The sequence below is a fragment of the Ischnura elegans genome, chromosome 8 (genome assembly GCF_921293095.1).
Source record: "Ischnura elegans chromosome 8, ioIscEleg1.1, whole genome shotgun sequence".
NCBI lineage: Eukaryota > Metazoa > Arthropoda > Insecta > Odonata > Coenagrionidae > Ischnura > Ischnura elegans.
The window spans coordinates 70,450,512-70,467,380 of record NC_060253.1 but is presented as its reverse complement, the minus strand read 5'-3'; the positions used below and the strand labels follow the sequence as shown (position 1 = coordinate 70,467,380).

Sequence of the window (16,869 nt, the reverse complement as noted above, 5' to 3'; positions counted from 1 at the left end):
CATTTTTGCTCACCAGTGGTGTTACGGGTGTTATGCTACTTGATTTTCGGTACTCATTTGTTTATTTTCCACATGGGTTTTGAAGGGAATCAAAAGAAGGGTTTGTAAATATTTTGAAAATGGGTACTTACAGGATTCACAATGTGAGGTTTTATGATCTTGACCCGCGTGCAATAAATTGTATGGCGTATGAAAAAAAGAGGAGAAAGTTAGCTCTATCTCGGTGAGTATTCAACCGGTGCATTCTGCTCCCCTGGTCGGCACACATTTCTTTTGGTGCAGTGTAACTATATTATCTCAACTGGTTATTTATTATGAATTTTTTCGCAGTGCTGATAATTCTGTGGAAGTGTGGGATGTCCTAAATACTCCTAATATTGAACTTACCATTCCGGGCCACCCTGAAACATCAGTAGAATCTCTTGTTTGGTGTGAAGGCCGTCTTTTTGGTGCTGGATTGCAGGGATTGATCAATGAATACGACCTATCCAGCCTATCCATTAAGGTATGCACGTTTTAACAATATTCTGTGATCATGAAGTCTTATTGACGATTGCAGAAAGTATTTTGGAGAACTAATGTGCTTAGAGGTTGATAATGTCATTTGAGGTAGCTGTTCCATAAAAATCATGCTGTTATATTAATAATCTTGGTGAAATGCTACACTATACAAATATACCGGCATTTTATAAGGAAGATGATATATCAAGGCAGCCCACTTTACATTCTTGGAATTTACATCTTTTAGGAATGGGCCTTGGCTATTGAGGCTCCTGTATTCACATGGTATTGACCTGAGTTGTTCGAAAGTGGCCGTGTGCTCCTAGATTTGGGAAGCTAAACTTTTATTTATCCTCTTTTTGTGCCCATATTTTAAAGTCTGAAACTTATTCTTATAGTTTTAGATCTCTATAACCCCTCAATTATACATTGTGTTGAGATAATTTATAGTTTGCATCAGTTCAAGTTTTCCTATGCCAAATTTTCAGGGTTATGAAATACCATTGTTACTTAGTCAGTTGTCATCCTAATTTGCTTGCTGGTTTACCTACTTGTTCTGACTTAACACTTTCGCGTTTACCTCGACCCTCCCACTCATTAATGATCATCCTCACCCCAGGAATCCGTTGCGAAGTGGTTATATTGTCATTGGTTTTTAAGGAGATATATTTTGTTGCATGCTACAGTTTTTTTTTTTAATAATTTCAAATGAATTCTTCGTTTTGTTGTGTGCATAAAAAATGTTAAGCAAAATTTTAGGGTTAAAAATAACTTTTAGACTTACAGTCTTAAATACCTTTTGTTCACTAAGTTTGTTGTTATTAATGCTAGAAATCCATTTCAAATTCCACGATGCTTAAAAAGATGTAAATAATTCTTTTATAAGAGTAAATTATTGAAAATCAAATGCAATAATTGGTTGAAAAAAAAACACTGGTAATGCAATAAATTGACTGTGAATTGTGCTAAGACAGGGTAAGAGGGTTTAGTCCAGTGGTAAGGGATAGGTGCCCTGTTGAGTTGGGTCCAAAATCTGAGGGACGAAAATACTGGGGTAAATCCACCCCTAAAAAGAGACCTGCACACAAAGGTTTCCAATATTCTTATGCTACTCATGGCACAGAAATTCATTTACCTATCGTAGGCACTGGCAGGAAAGGGTTAATACAGCGTTGAAAGTAAAATTTAGCTAGTGAGTATTAGGGTGGTTTCCAATTTTTTTGTAATGGCTTAAATCCAAAGATTATTACTCCTGGAGTAGGTTCATACTTCACACTTTTAGATTTTTAAATGATGATATCTATTTTTTGCAATTCAATGAAAAGTGAAAATTTTCAAGTTCGCAAAAATGCGACGGCTAAGTATGAATGCTGAGAAAAGCCCGTGTGATGCCATACTGGTTCCGGCTGCCGTTATGTGAGGCAACCTTGGTGTGAGGCTATGAGCGCCGCTACAATGCAGGCTGCTAGCAGGTAGCGCTTGGCTTAAATAAGGATTATTAATACCCTGCCAAACGGAGGAAACTTTCCAACCATAGGCAACACAACCACATACAACACACTCCATCCAAGGATAGAAGGGAGTTAATACTGAATTTAATTCAGGCTTTATGAAAATTGTTGCATCTTAGGGGTGTGCAATCCACTTATTATGTCATTGGCATCTCATATTCCTGTTCACACACTCATGCATCACTCTCCAAGTTATTTGGCCACCAATGCCTACCCATTCTCTCTGGCACTACTTCCAATGTAAATGTTGCGTGTATAAGGTGTTGATTGGCAACTTATTTTATTTATGAAGGTTGGAAAGAAACCTGGGGTCAGTTAACCTGTTCCTAACCAATTGGCTTGCAGATGAGGGAATTCCAGGGCTGAGCAGTACCTTTCCCTGCTGATAAAGAATGGGAATCAGTGACTCCCTCCATTAATTTATCACAGCATTTGCCAAGCCATATCTCTCCTCTGTGGAGTTTAGTTGGTTTTAGAGGAAAAGGCGGTTTATATTGCCAGATTTATGATGCCACAACTCAGCATGTTTGTGTATGTAAGGCCACAAGGCCGAAGCCAGAGTGTAGAATGCTTGGGTGTTTACTGTAGACTTTATGAAATATGTTTGGGGAACTCCCTATTGAATAATGTACCTATATGGTGAATGCCTTGGCATTCTAAATTCTTGCTTCAGCCTTGGGACTGTTGCACTGTAAGACCAAACATGCTGCCTTGATACATTGTTCGTTTGGCAGCATAAACCACCTTGTGCTCTAAATGTGACAGAACTCTGCAGGGAAGGAGTTAAATCCCTTGATAGCTCAATTGGTAGAACAGGGATACTCCATATTAAAGTGAAACTACTGGTTTGTCTGCTGTAAATTCCTTGATTAATGCTGCAAATTAATTGATACTAATTCAAAATTAACTTTTTATAAAAGAATTGGTGAAAGGGCAACAAAATAGGATTCAAAAATGCTATTGGGTTTATGAAAGGTCGTGAGGATCTGTATGTTCTGTCGTGTGAGTACTGTGCAGTGATTGAACTGCCCTCCACATAACATTCGAGAAGGGATTAGGACATTTTTGAGAAATCTTCACTTTCCTCACAATAGGAAATCTGAGGTATAGGGAAGGTTTGATTGGAAATACATATCTATGAAAAACTCAAGCATAGTAATTAATTTGTAATTAATGTAACTTTTTTTAATGTAATAAATGGAACTTGTAGTATTTGTAACTTTAAAAAAAATATAGGTATTCATTCATTGCCCATAGTAAATCGTACCTACCTTTGTTCATTTTATGCACAAACCATGCTGTAGAGATATCCTGATTTTTTTATATATTCCTATTGCATTTGTAATTATTGAAGTTTTATTTTTCTTTCTGCAGAATTTCACTCCTTTGACAGCTGGTGCATGCTGGTGTCTTGATGTCTCGGCAGACAACTCAGCTGTTGCAGTAAGTATCTTGTGAGCCCTTGAAAGTATATTAAGTTATTATTATTTATTGAGCTGTGTGTCAAGCTTTTTCATGTTAAACATGATGGGCTATTAATCAGTTTCATTGATGTCCTTATAGCATGCTCAATTTATGTACTTGTTCATCTTTTTAAAATGTGCTACTTCATTTTGTATTATATGTGGTTTGTATGATATGAAAGAAATTATGCTTTAGTGTTTAACTCATAATTGAATTATCCTAACAAATGAGTGCAAAATATTTAACATATTCTGTTTAGTTTTCAAAATAAAAAAATTAAATGTATTTTCGTAAATGAATTCATGAATGAATGGCGGAAGGGCAAGAAAACATGCAGCTGACCGTGTTTGCAGCTCTCTGGTTCACAGATTGCCATATTGCCCTGGCTTTTATTCATGCTAAAACATTTGATTTGTGGAAAACCATTGCTTAGATATTAGAGTCAGCAAATTTAGATCTTAGGGCCTTGAATAAATCAATTGAAAATTGATTGGTACTGTTTTGTGTAGTAGAATATAAATAATGCAGATACATCAGTAATGTAGATCATACATGTTAAATGTCAACAATATATTCCATATCGTTTGGTATTTATTTATTTTTTTGAGCTCTGGTAGTCACTTTTTCTTTGCCAAGCGAGGCAGGCCAAAGCAAAGCATCAGAAAAGAGGAAGTGTCAAAGCTGTGCACAGTTGCCATATCGTGCATTGTGACGCTCAGTACCCTGGCAGTTTATGAATCATCCCCTGCTTGCTTCTGCCGAGTCGGTGGCAACCACTCACCTCTTTTCTCCTCCCTCTCCCACGATTCACGATGGAGCTGCCGGTACAAGTATAAAAATTTCTACATAAATAATAAGTGATAGTGACGTAATTATCAATATTTAATGTAAATGTTATAAGTACCAGTCTTTATTTCATCGTACAGCGTACATCAGTACCAATCAATTTTCAGTTGAACCATGTATGTAGTTTCAAAGATAAAAGAGATTTGTGTTGTTTACAACAAATCCGTGAATTTTCGCGGTGTAAACAATTTTTTTTCTGCGCACTGTTAATTACAGATCTGGCTTTCTTCTTACATTAAAAAGTACGGGAATACCAAGCGCTCAAAGTTGTGCAACTTGATTTTATGTGCAAAAAATTGTACTTTTTCAGTAACAATTAAATATAGGAAATAATATGGGGCCAAAAAAATTTAAAAGTAAGTGATCCAATGTAAAAATAATTTCTCTTTTGTATGATTTTTGTTGCATTGAAATTGATTGCTTCGTTTTGACGATAGAGCTTCTAAAACGGGTGTCTTGCTTTTTTAACTGATAGTGGTAAAAAATGATAATAGCCTCTAATTTTTACTTGACTGTTAAGCTCTCTTGGTATTGAATCCTTGCAGAGTATGCACACTCCAATTTTTGGCCTGAAACTGTTCTCTTTTTTCTGAATGCTCCTGAAGCCTGTCCGAGTAGGGAAGTCTAATCGTCTAGCCTGTAATTTAAGCACGTAATAACCATTGGAGCTGAATTTATAGTTCTACCCAAGGCTGCTCTGTAGGTGCTCCTACTTAAGTGCTTGTATTAGAGACTTGGCAGACTCTCCAAATATCATACATCTCATATTAATAGCAAGATTTATACTGTTAATTCAGATGATTCAATTGATAAGCTGGGAGTGAAGAAATAATATGATACATGATAATAAACAAAGGAGGAAAATGTCTAAGACATGACTTAAACCCTTCCTTTAAAAAAAATATGAAATGAATGTGACATAATTGTCATAATGTGATGCAAGTTATGCAAATTGATCTAATGATTTGCTATAGATGTCTCAACGGCTTGCACCATGTTTTCAAAACAGTCTGTCAATCCAATTATTTCTGTGCAAAAATGTTGCTATTGGCGTAAAATCTTCACTATTCCACACTTAAGCATGCTAGGGACTACAATGCTTAGAAATTCAGACCCTGCCTCAGTGGCCATATTCATATTTGTTACATCTTATCACACACTCAAAATGGGTGATACTTTTACAGTGCAGATGAAGTCGGGTGGGACTATCTTTATCCATTTAATATCTTCGGCATATTTTTTCTAAAATTCTTCTGTCATCAATAGGGTGGTTTCCTATTATTTTTTTATTGCTTTAATCGAAAGATTATTACTCCTGGAGTACGTATTTCACGCTTTTAGATTTTTAAATGACAACATCTATTTTTCGCGATTAAATGAAAAGTGAAAATTTTCAAGCGCGCGAAAACGCGACGCTTAAGTATGAATGTCGGGAAGTCTCTCTGCGTGACGTATTTCTGGTTCCCCCTCCCGCCCTGCGAGGTGACCTTGAGGCGAGGCTTAGCGCTGATACGATGCAGGCTGCTAGCGGCTAGCCTAGTACCTTGCTGTCTGGTAGCGCTTGGCTTAAAAAAGGTTTATTAATACCTTATCAAACGAAGAAAACTCTCCGAACTTAGTCAGTTTTAATAGGTGATTATTAAGACATGTTTCCCTGAGCTCTGTGCCTCATGCATGCATTGGTAACCTCAGACGATGTATAACTCCTATCCTCTCGTGTAGAAACTAGGTCCCTGTGACGTCATGCGGAGTGGAATCGCATGGGCGCCAATCTGGCCTTTTTCAAATGAGGATAAAATTTGACCCATGCCATTCGTCTAAACCGGTATTTCAAAAACCAAATAATTTGTGTATTATGAATACACTAATGGTGGGTAACGAATCGCAATCAATGCCTTTCGTTTTCTTTGATGAAGGAAACTACCCTATTTTACTGGTGTAAGCAGTCTTACAATAAAGTACTTGGAATTTACTACTTTTTCCTAAATTCTATGTTAAAATGTTTATTGTAATGCAGCCATATTTTCTTGTCACCTTCCAAGGTTTATATGCTCAATTTTTTTCACAGGCAGGCACAGAAGAAGGCTACATCAATATTTTGAAAATCTATGAGGAAAGCCTTGTGGTGGATAAACTTCTGGACAAGCAAGAGGGTAAGTTGAAAACATATCTGGATCTTTTCTGTGGAATGGAGTTTTAGGAGTCAACTCGTGTGGGTGAAATTGCACATTCATGCTCTGGTGTAAAACAAATGGGTCATTCATCATCATTGAAGCTGAGTTTAAGATATGATGGCATTGATATATGATCATTTAGCCCTTATGGTGTTGGAATGTACTGTCATCGGAGATTAAAGGTGTATGGTTATGCACTGAAGAGAGTGTGATAGATCTTCACCAAAATGAGGTATTTCATGTGAATGTTCTCAGGAAAAATTTACTTGAATGTGGAATATATTTTGTTATCTAGTAGTATATTATATCAATAGTGAATGGGTGATGTGGATCCAATTGAGATGAAAAATACTTTCTTTTATGGACTTTCTCCTACATAGTTGTGGCATAAATTTGAAGGATTATCTTTTTTTATATATTATTTCAATCTGAAGATTGAACCGTGATGGAGTGGAATTTTTCCATATTGAAATAAATACTTGCAATTTTGGTCGATAATGCTGTCAAAGTCTTTGTGAAGTATGAAGTAAATATTAGGGTGTAATGCAACCACTTCCTTTTAAAGCTGGCTTTGATGATAACCTATTTCTTCATTGTATTTTAGAAGTGAGGTGTTCAAGGGTCAGTTGTTATGAATAAATTCTGTGTCTCAATCTAATCTGCATTGCTTCATAAACTGCATTTCATACTAAGGAATGACTAGCAGTGGGTCACAAAATGACGGATATAACGTTATAGTGAATAAGATATGGGATACATCTCTTAAAAATCTACTCATTGTCATGAACTATGAAAGTAGAAATCAAGAAATTGAATGCTTTCCCACTTATATATGTATTTAACACAATAGTAGAAAATAATTTTTAGTCAGTTCATTGCTAAAAAATTTAGATATATATGTCTTATTCATATTTTTAAGAGAGAAATCAGTGGACTTAAAATTGAAATTCCTGGACCTAATCACACCTTATTTTTTGCTTTTCAGGTCGTATATTATGTATAGCATTTGATCCATCTGGAAAATTTTTAGCTAGTGGATCTGTTGGTGCTGTGCGAGTGTGGAATGTTGAAACTGGCCATGCTATTCATAGAATGACCACTGGAAAGCAAACTGCCTCTGAGGAAACAATAGTTTGGTGTGTAGCATTTACCAACGATTTCACCATAATATCTGGTGATTCAAGGTATGTTTCTTAAGGTTTTCTTTTTTTCTGCTTCCTGGATTTTGTGAAAACTTTTCTGCATTCTCATGTCATCAGCAGAATTGTATTTTCGGTTATTGCAGGGTCAAAGTATAGGTGCCTGTAAACAGTTTGTGTCCAGTGATGGTCACTTTTATTGTAATAACCTGCCTGTAGTAGTTATGCAATGTTGAGAAGCTCTTGACTTTTAAGTATAGACAGCCCACCGGTGCAGTGAGGGAGGTTTGGGGGATAAAACACCCCCCAGAGCTCAGAGAATTTTTTAAGTTTAATCCATTTTACTTAATTGGATTTATATTACTTACAGAATAGTATTCACATTAATTAAATATCCCTCAGAAGGCCGTACAACTAACCATTTTGACCATATATCATAAAAATTTTCTGGGGAGGGCCCCCACACCTCCCACTTACCCTGGTGGGTATTCCATATCCCCCTATCTCCCAGTATTATTTTTGCCTAAAACCCCCCAAGCCATAATTCCTAGCTGCGCCACTGAGACAGCCCAAACAAATTTATCGCCTTTGCCATGTTAATTCTCATATGTGCTAAAAATTTTTGATCCCAATATTTCCAGATAGATACATAAGTATTTTATCTTGAATTAATGCCCATTTTAAATTCTTCTGTAACTATCTTGTTGTGGCAGAATGATAATCAAATCACATCATTTTTTGTCTCTTCTGAAAAATGCCTCCAATTATTTCAGGAAAATCATCTAACTGTTGTATAAATTTCCAAACCTGCTATAAATTAAGCACTCGGTTCCTTTTTGAATCTATTTTACCTCATTCCATCTTTGACAACATTATTCTGTGTATTTATTGTGCAAAGGTGTGAGTATAGTAAGCAATACAAACATATTCAGTACTTACAAATAATGTAAACTGCAATGATGAAGATGACTGACAAACAAGTGGAAAATGATCGATTTTCATGTAACTCTTTAGGTCGTTGGAAGCGTGAAATGAAACAGATAAGAATATGATCACATAATTCAAGAGTAGCACTGGCCATGACAGCACTTAACCTCTTAATAGGCTACAAGATGTTTGACTTTGTTAGCTAGTATCCTGTTGGCCATAGGCTCTAATGCCCTTGCACCAACTTATAGTGGATAGACTATCTAAACAGACACCTAGTAGCTAATTCATTTTTTGAAAGGGCATTCGTCTCTTTTGTAGAATACCTCAATTTATTGCCGAAAAATCATCTGATTCTAGTCTAAATTTAGCAAGCTGCCATAAAGTAAGTAACATGTATTGTGATAGCATCTATTACTTGAATCATTTTTCTACAGTGGAACATTGCCCTCCAGTAAATTCTGCATACGATACTCTAATTGTTATGCTATTGCTCTTCAAACATCGTCGTTTTCATAGCGGCGCGGGTATTCCCTATCCTTCCCTTCCAAATCTTTTCCTCCCTCAGTCCATCTCCTCTTGAGATGGCACGGGCGTAAAAGTCTCTGACTTGGTTCCTGGTCCTCAAGAGTGGTCCTCTATGCGGGCCCGCTCTGGGTGTCCGATTCCACTGTTGCTCTTCACACCTTCCTGAACATAAGTGAAATGACCCTATAATTAATTTAACACAATGGAGTGATATTTATGTAATTCATATATTTTTCAGGGGAAAACTTAGTTTTTGGGATGCCAAATTAGGATGTAGCATCAAGTCTTACCAAAGTCACAAGGCTGATATCTTAACTTTGTGCCTATCAGAAGATAATAACTCTGTTTATTGCTCAGGTAATGTATTTTACTTACTTATAAGTTTTACGCTTTTAGAGGTTATTATTATAAGTAATTATGCTTCTAGTGTCATATTATTGTCTCTTAGTTTTTTGTTGTGAATGGAAATTTTGCAATTGAATGATACTCAAGAGTCTGAAATTAATATTTTTTCTAATTGTTGTTACGGCATTCACTCATAAGCCTACTGTTTTAATAGCAGATTATATGAGCAGTAAATTTTACTCAACCAGTTTCTAGATACAGTATATTTCACTTGTGGGTGGACTGTCCATGTTGCGGATTATCAGTCTATGAGTTTCACTCTATGTACTTCGATATTCTAGGCAATTAAAAAAAATAAAATCACGTGAAAACACTTGAGGGTTATTGTATTTTAATGTAAGGATGTAGAAGGTTTGTTATTTCCACAAGAATTCACTTCATAAACGTAATTACATAGTTTCTTTAATTGCCTATCAGGAATGCTTGAAGTTTACTCGGGCAGATGCCCTTTTTTCAGAATGCGAACTTCCCCATCTATTATATTTAATTTTTTTCATTTTTATCTTTATGCAATGACAACAACCTTCATTTTTTATCATGTTACTCATGTTCTAATTAGTAAAACCCATCGAATACAAATTCTAACCTGAAAAAGATTTGGTTTATTTGGCTAATTACTCATGAGCTGTGAGTGCTATCATAATGCCTAATGCTAATAAAGAATATCTATGCTGCATAGGTCACAAGGCGTAGTTTCTATTTGTAAAATATATATAACTTCCATTTCTAATATGTAGCATTTCAGTGGTATTATATGTATGTATGAAGTATATATTTAAATGTACATATTGTGGAAAAGTGTTGTTCTTATGAACCATTACATACTATGTATTCCATAATTGGATATCCTTGCTATGTACCTAAATAATTTTTCTTGTTTAAGTTTCTAATGTGAGTTATTACAGAAGTGATTTTACCGTGGGATATCATTAATGATTGCCTTTACTCTCTTTGTATTTTTTTTAAACTTCCTTTTTTCCCCATATATTTTCTATCATTTGTTTTTAGTCAATTTCTAATCCCATTTCTATGTTCGATCCTTAAAATACATAGCGTTTATGAATATATGTCTATGGTTTTAATCATACAAAATTTTGCTTTTCAGGTGTTGATCCCCTTATTTTTAGCTTTGAAAAAGTTAGCATGCACTCTGGCTTCAAAGAGAAAGATGTAATTGTGGGTGACTTATCGGAGAAGAGTGATTTAGTTTCTACGTGGGTGCGATCCTTCCCAAGGAGGCTGCATGATCATGATGTCAGGACACTTGTGATGGGCACTGGAAACAAGCTTTTTTCAGGAGGTAAATTCTGCTTGATTTATTAATGAGTAGAGAATATTAGCAGAGATATTTAGGAAAATTCTCTCTATTAGAGCATGATTGATTGCTGTTTCTGAAGGCCTGTTTTAGAGCATATATTTATTTCGTTAATATCTCATGGTACTTGTACTTTTTGTGCATCAATTGACTGTTTACAAAAAAAATTTCTGATACTTTCCAATGGAGGCCATTGCTTATTTTCAATGGAATTTTGTTATAAAATGTACTATGTACTTGCTCACAGAAAAGATGTGAGAGAATACAGCAAAATTGTGCCAGCTGTAACTCTGTGAGTTAAAGACTTCTAATGCAGCATGGACTGCATATCTCCCAGCTGTTGATTAGCTGTTTGTCTTTAAGTTGACGTATTTAGGTGCAAATCCTGGAGCGAGATATCTATTGTTGAAATATATGTTCAATGATGCCATCCTGGATTTAATTATCACAGTCCGGTACAGTTTGGCCTTTTTTGCTATACTTGTGTGCTTAATTCATGCAATGGTATCAGGCTCAACTATGTGGAAGTTGATATTCGAAAATGAAAAGAAGATTTCATTGACTTCCACTTGTTCATTTCCTCGGTACGACATGTTTCGATCCATACTTTTAATGCAGTTCATTCTTTTCGTACTTCTAATGCAGTTCATTCTTTTGTCTGAGTATTCGCTACACTGTGACATATTTATACTTACATATTCTGTCTATATTCTTTGTTTCCTGTTGTTCCATTTTATGCTAACATTAAGGCGTTGAAACTCATATTACATTTGTAAAAGTATGCATATTTTATATTTCAGGAGTAGATGGTTACCTTGGCATTAGTAGCTACCCTCCAAAAGCAGTGGCCAAATACCCACCTATACCTCAGGTAAAATTATTTTTCCATTACTGAATAAGAATCCATAGCAGTATGAAAATAAATATTTCTTCTTTGGAAGTAAAAATTAGGTTTAATGAAGTTGCAGAATTATTGAAACAGCTGCCATTACAATATCACTGTTGTTATGATTTCAGGGAAAATGCACTATATTAGCTCCGAAGGCAAGATGTGTGCTCTTCCGTCACTCCGAACATTTGGAAGTTTGGAGATTAGGTGCCACGAGCAAACTGCCGCAAAATGCAGATGATAGGAGCTGTGTGAGTGACGCCATGTCCAAACCAGGCCAAATTCTACCTCTTACTGATGCACCTAAGAAAGAAGTGGAGCTCAGGAGTAAGGATGGTCACCAAATTCAGCAGTGTGCCTTTTCCCATGATGCACGCTGGATTGCTTTCTCGACAATGTATGGCATCCGAATATTTCATTTGGTATTGGTAAGTATTTCTGGATTGAAAGAACTACCTTCTTTGTTTTTATTTTATTTTTTTAAGTATTGCAGATTAATATTTTGCGCTAACATGTTCCGTAATTGGTATTGAATGAATCCTCTGTGATAGCTCAGTTACTTGGTAATGTTTTTGGGATTACTCTTATCTTCACTTTAAAATAGACTGCTTTTTCCTTTCATTTGTTGAAGACCTTTTCAGGATGGGGAGGGGGGGTGGGGGGGAGAAGATGGAATGTGCACAAACACATTAGATTGTCATGAAAGTTTTGAAAATATAGTAATAGTTTTGTTGAAAATGGCATTATCTCTGACTTCACCAGTTAGAAGTTTTTATTGCCATGCTTCATTAATATGAACTAGGTTCCTTCCTCTCTAATGTATCATGGTTGAGGCACAATGGGCCATCATCAATTTGGCTATCAGAAATGAAACTGTGATCTGTTTTATTGAATTTGTTTGCTAAGGAACCAAATGTGTTGAAAATTCTTGTAAGAGGTGTAATTTTTTCCCAAACTTGTTTATTTGGTTATTTATTGCTGCAATTACTTACAGTTTCTTCTTTCGTGATGCACATACTTTTCAGGACCCAGAAGTTTGCCCTGATGTGACAATGAATGAAGATAGTGATAACTCATCCGCCAAAAGTGCACCAGTTGTCTGTAAAGTCACTGGTCTTTTACCAGAGCTTGCTAGAAGACCTTGTGGGCCAATGGAGTTTGCCAGAATTGGCGGCCAAACCCTATGTTTCATTTCTTCTCTTGGGCCTTCACCAAATATTAACATCATTGGCCTTTTGGACCAAGACATAGGTTCTGTTAGCAGCCTTGATGTGATCTCACATCCAACAGCTACACTACTTCACACCATTCCTGTGCAAGTTGATGGAGGTATGTTTCTAAAATATACCATATTTGCACCAATGTAAGACAAACATGAACTTAAGACCCCCTTTTTAGGAGCTCTGCCAGGCATAAATTTAATTTTGAAAAATTGTTGTCCTATATCTCCGAGTATATGTAGTTCTCTCTGGGTTTACTAAAATCTCTGGAAGATAAGAAATAGTATGGCCTATATTATGGCCCCCTTTAATGATTTAGTTCTAAAGGAGGCAATAAATATATTTTGACGCAAATACTTGATTGACTAATAAGGCAATTGGAATATCATCGTCAAGGTATAAATTATGGCTTTGTGGTCATATTTATTTGGCAGGAGATTATTTATGATGAGTAAAAGTCATACACATCTTTGATCAATTAATGGATTAGCTGCTGTTAAATTCAATGATTCTCAATTCATTCCATAATGTCAGCTTTTTCACATGTTCAACATTTCTTTAACTTAGGGTATGTGTTAACACACACATAAATTGATGCTAATTAAAAATCATTTTAAAATAGCTTATTGTTTATGCAAGTTTGTCTCCTTAACCCATCAGCACCCAAAGTTTTTATTTCTAAATCACACATTGTTCATTTTTATAAAATATGATACGCATGAGCTCAACACAATGAACACAATCCAAACTGACTGAACAATAGAGGAAACCTTCTCCTAAGTATGTGAATCGAAATGTACGCTAAAATTTACATATTATATGAATTACTGGAGTATTGGCTCGGCACTGCACTGGGTGCCAAATGGCACCCTTTGGCATTGATGGGTTAAGAACAAAACGAGAATAAGGTGACTTGCACTTTTCTGAAATCTTCTGTCACAGAGAAAAGTTAGGCAGGCCAATGTCTTACTCATGTTCAATTGAAAGTATGGAATTAAGTTTTCAAAATTAGATTCATGAAAATACTGTCTAGCCGCAAGAAGTACCATGGTGACAATAAAAAAACAGTTGCTTTCCTAAGCTATAACCATGGGTAAAGAGGTGAATGTGAATACTTAATGGAAGTATACCTGAGGTCTAATTGGTTCCAGCTGAATCTTTGCCTGCTACCAAAAAGTTTTTTTTAACATGAAATAAAATTATGTAAATTACTCTACCTGCAATAAATTATATGCAGCATGCATTTGAATCTGAGAATTTTACTTCCAATTTTAAGGTTTTCCTGAAGGATTTGGGAGGGTATAAACCTTGTCTTAGATTTGTACAAATACGGTAAGAAGGTACCCATATCCATTAGGGTGGGTCGAAAAAACTCATTTTTTTCAAAGTTGTAATAACGTGGAAAATTTGTAAATTGTATAGACAAACGAATAGAAAAAAAAATATTAAAAGTAGTTGATATCTTCCGGTTGCACATAGGCCCTAAATTTTGACTAAATATGAAAAAAATTTCATTTTTGTAATTTTTAATTTTTTAAAAAATTTGTTGTTTTCGTAATGAGATAGCTTGTAACGTCTTCAATTAGAGCCTTAAAACATTGTGTTTTAAAATTGTATAGATCAGTTGATATCTTTCAGACGTGCATAGGGCCTAGCATTTGCCAAAATATGTATTGAAAATTTTGCATTAAGTATGACAAGTTTTTAAAAATTATCTTCCGTACACTTAAAAAAAAATTATAGTTGCAGTATTTTTATTTTTGAACATAAGAATATTGTGTTATATTATGGTGTGAATAAATGAACAACTTCCGGTCGCTCAATGATCCCAGTGTTACAGAAAATCAGTACCCGAAAAATGATAGGTTTGCCTATGACATGATGAGTGATAACAGTAGCAATGAGCATGGTACTTTTTAACTTAATCTATATTTAAAAAAAAACTCAAATATATATGTTATAATATAGTTTTTAACAATAAACGTACAAATTACATTCACAACTTTTCTGTGCTATTACAAATTTGAAATAAAAAACGAGTGTTTTTTTGGCCCACCCTAATACATATGCATTGCCTAGTGTTATTCTCATGTATTAATTTTATTGTATGTTTTGAAATTACGTATCAGGGCTTTGGATCACCTTTCATCTTGTTCAGTGTAGAATACATAATGTGATCTCCTGTTTTCATCATGGTGATGAAATCATTAGAATCAGAAATTTTTTTTACTTAGTAGTATAAATGATTTTGCCTTTTTGCATTGCATTTTTCTTTCAATAATATTTTAGTTCTGAATCCTACATTCTAATATCATCTTCCAGAGAGTCAATTTTCCAGTGTGTCTCAAATCCCTTGTTTCATCTTTGGCATTCCATCATGATTTACCACGGAATATTTGGGGCTCTTGTTGAGCTGAAATGGCATTTAATGTTTCTTCTTTCCCTTTCAGGTTTAACAAGTGGTGTCCATTTGCTCAGTATTTCAGAAAATGGGAAATACATGTGTGCTAGTGATATTGATGGCAATGTTGCAGTTTGGAATTCTGAGCTTTGGAAAGTAAGGGCTTATATTTTAAGTTAGATTATATAACCTAAGCTGTTCATTGCTTGTGTTATTAAGATAGAAAGTGGTTATTGTCATGTTTGTGCCATAATTTCATGAAGTCTCAAATGGTGCTTTTCATGCACGATCAAATATAATTGATATCCTTCTTTTTTGTCTTCTAGCTTGAGAGCCGACTGCCTACTCACGTTTGTAAAGCCACAGCAATTGCTATGCATCCAGAAACTAATGATGTTGTTGCAGTGTATGCTGACCACAAGGTAAATTTTGCATTTGGGGTCAGGTTTTGCTCAAGATTTTATTTTTTTCTAACCATAATGTGGGGAATATGGTGACCAATTAAGTAAAGCATTGAGAAACTGATTCATATAAAGACATACTGGATTAAAATCTTGATAGAAGCCTTAGGGCATACATAATAAAATCATAATTCATGGTAGATGGAAGATATCATTTCTCAATTAAAGTGTGAATTTACTTTGCTTTCTTACTAAAATTTCTGGAAATAACTCAGTGGTGGATCTTGGGTAGTATTTTTAGCACCAAGTTTCAAAATTCAGTGTCTATGAATTGTTAAATTTTAATAGTGCTACCAATAAATTATCATTCAAAAAGTGTGATAAGTACTGAAAAATATCACTGCACCAGGTCTCATTTCAAAGAGATTTTGCTTGTGGCCATGCCTCGCTCAGCACAACAGGGATGTTTCCCTTTGAGTCTCTCTGCCCTTTAATAAAAAAAAACTAATTTACATTCTGAATTTATGTGACTTCCCATTTTCATCAAAATTGTTTTACTCCTAAACTCCTAAAGTATATTTTCTTGAGCTCTTGTGCCACCAATCCTTCACATGTGGAAGAAATTGTTTTTCAGAGTTGGTAATTAAGCTAAAACATCAGGTATCAGGATGACTCTGGGATCATACTATCTTACTTGTAAATTTCAGATTGTGGAATGGAATCTGTCCTCAAAAAAGCTCACCAAATTCTGCCGCAATTTAACTCGTCATGGTTTCCCCAAGCAATGGCTGTCTCGTGTTTTTCCAGTTCTGGGAATTTCATTTGATAGGAGTAAACCTGACATATTGGTTCTTCACGATGATGCCACCATCACCATTGTGGACAAATCTCAGGTATGTGCAGTTTTGTTTTAGTTTTACCCTCTAACCTCAGTGCATGAGGAGAGCTTCTTTAGGGCTCTGCCATAAATATTCCTTATATGTGATCCCCATGATAGGTTATCATAACTCCGAGATACTTCACTTCATCTGTCGACTTCACGTTGACACCATCACAACATATGCATGGGGATAGTTAGATGACCTATGCAAGAAATCTACCTCCGTAAATTTGCTAGGGTTAAGTTCTAGTGCTCACCATTGCCTCCA

At 35.2% G+C, this 16,869-nt stretch overlaps 1 protein-coding gene across 1 annotated transcript in view; it reads left to right on the top strand.

Moving 5' to 3' along the window:
* The first annotated feature begins 38 nt into the window (after positions 1-38).
* LOC124163348 (U3 small nucleolar RNA-associated protein 4 homolog) overlaps positions 39-16,869 on the top strand; it is a 194,469-nt gene continuing 177,638 nt past the window's right edge. The window contains exons 1-13 of the mRNA XM_046540191.1: positions 39-223; positions 331-505; positions 3,387-3,455; positions 6,391-6,475; positions 7,482-7,680; positions 9,329-9,447; positions 10,601-10,795; positions 11,611-11,681; positions 11,828-12,127; positions 12,725-13,028; positions 15,370-15,476; positions 15,647-15,742; positions 16,429-16,614. Of these exons, the coding sequence (XP_046396147.1) occupies positions 120-223; positions 331-505; positions 3,387-3,455; positions 6,391-6,475; positions 7,482-7,680; positions 9,329-9,447; positions 10,601-10,795; positions 11,611-11,681; positions 11,828-12,127; positions 12,725-13,028; positions 15,370-15,476; positions 15,647-15,742; positions 16,429-16,614 (2,010 nt within the window). The 5' untranslated portion in view covers positions 39-119. The remainder of the gene's footprint in view (positions 224-330; positions 506-3,386; positions 3,456-6,390; positions 6,476-7,481; positions 7,681-9,328; positions 9,448-10,600; positions 10,796-11,610; positions 11,682-11,827; positions 12,128-12,724; positions 13,029-15,369; positions 15,477-15,646; positions 15,743-16,428; positions 16,615-16,869) is intronic.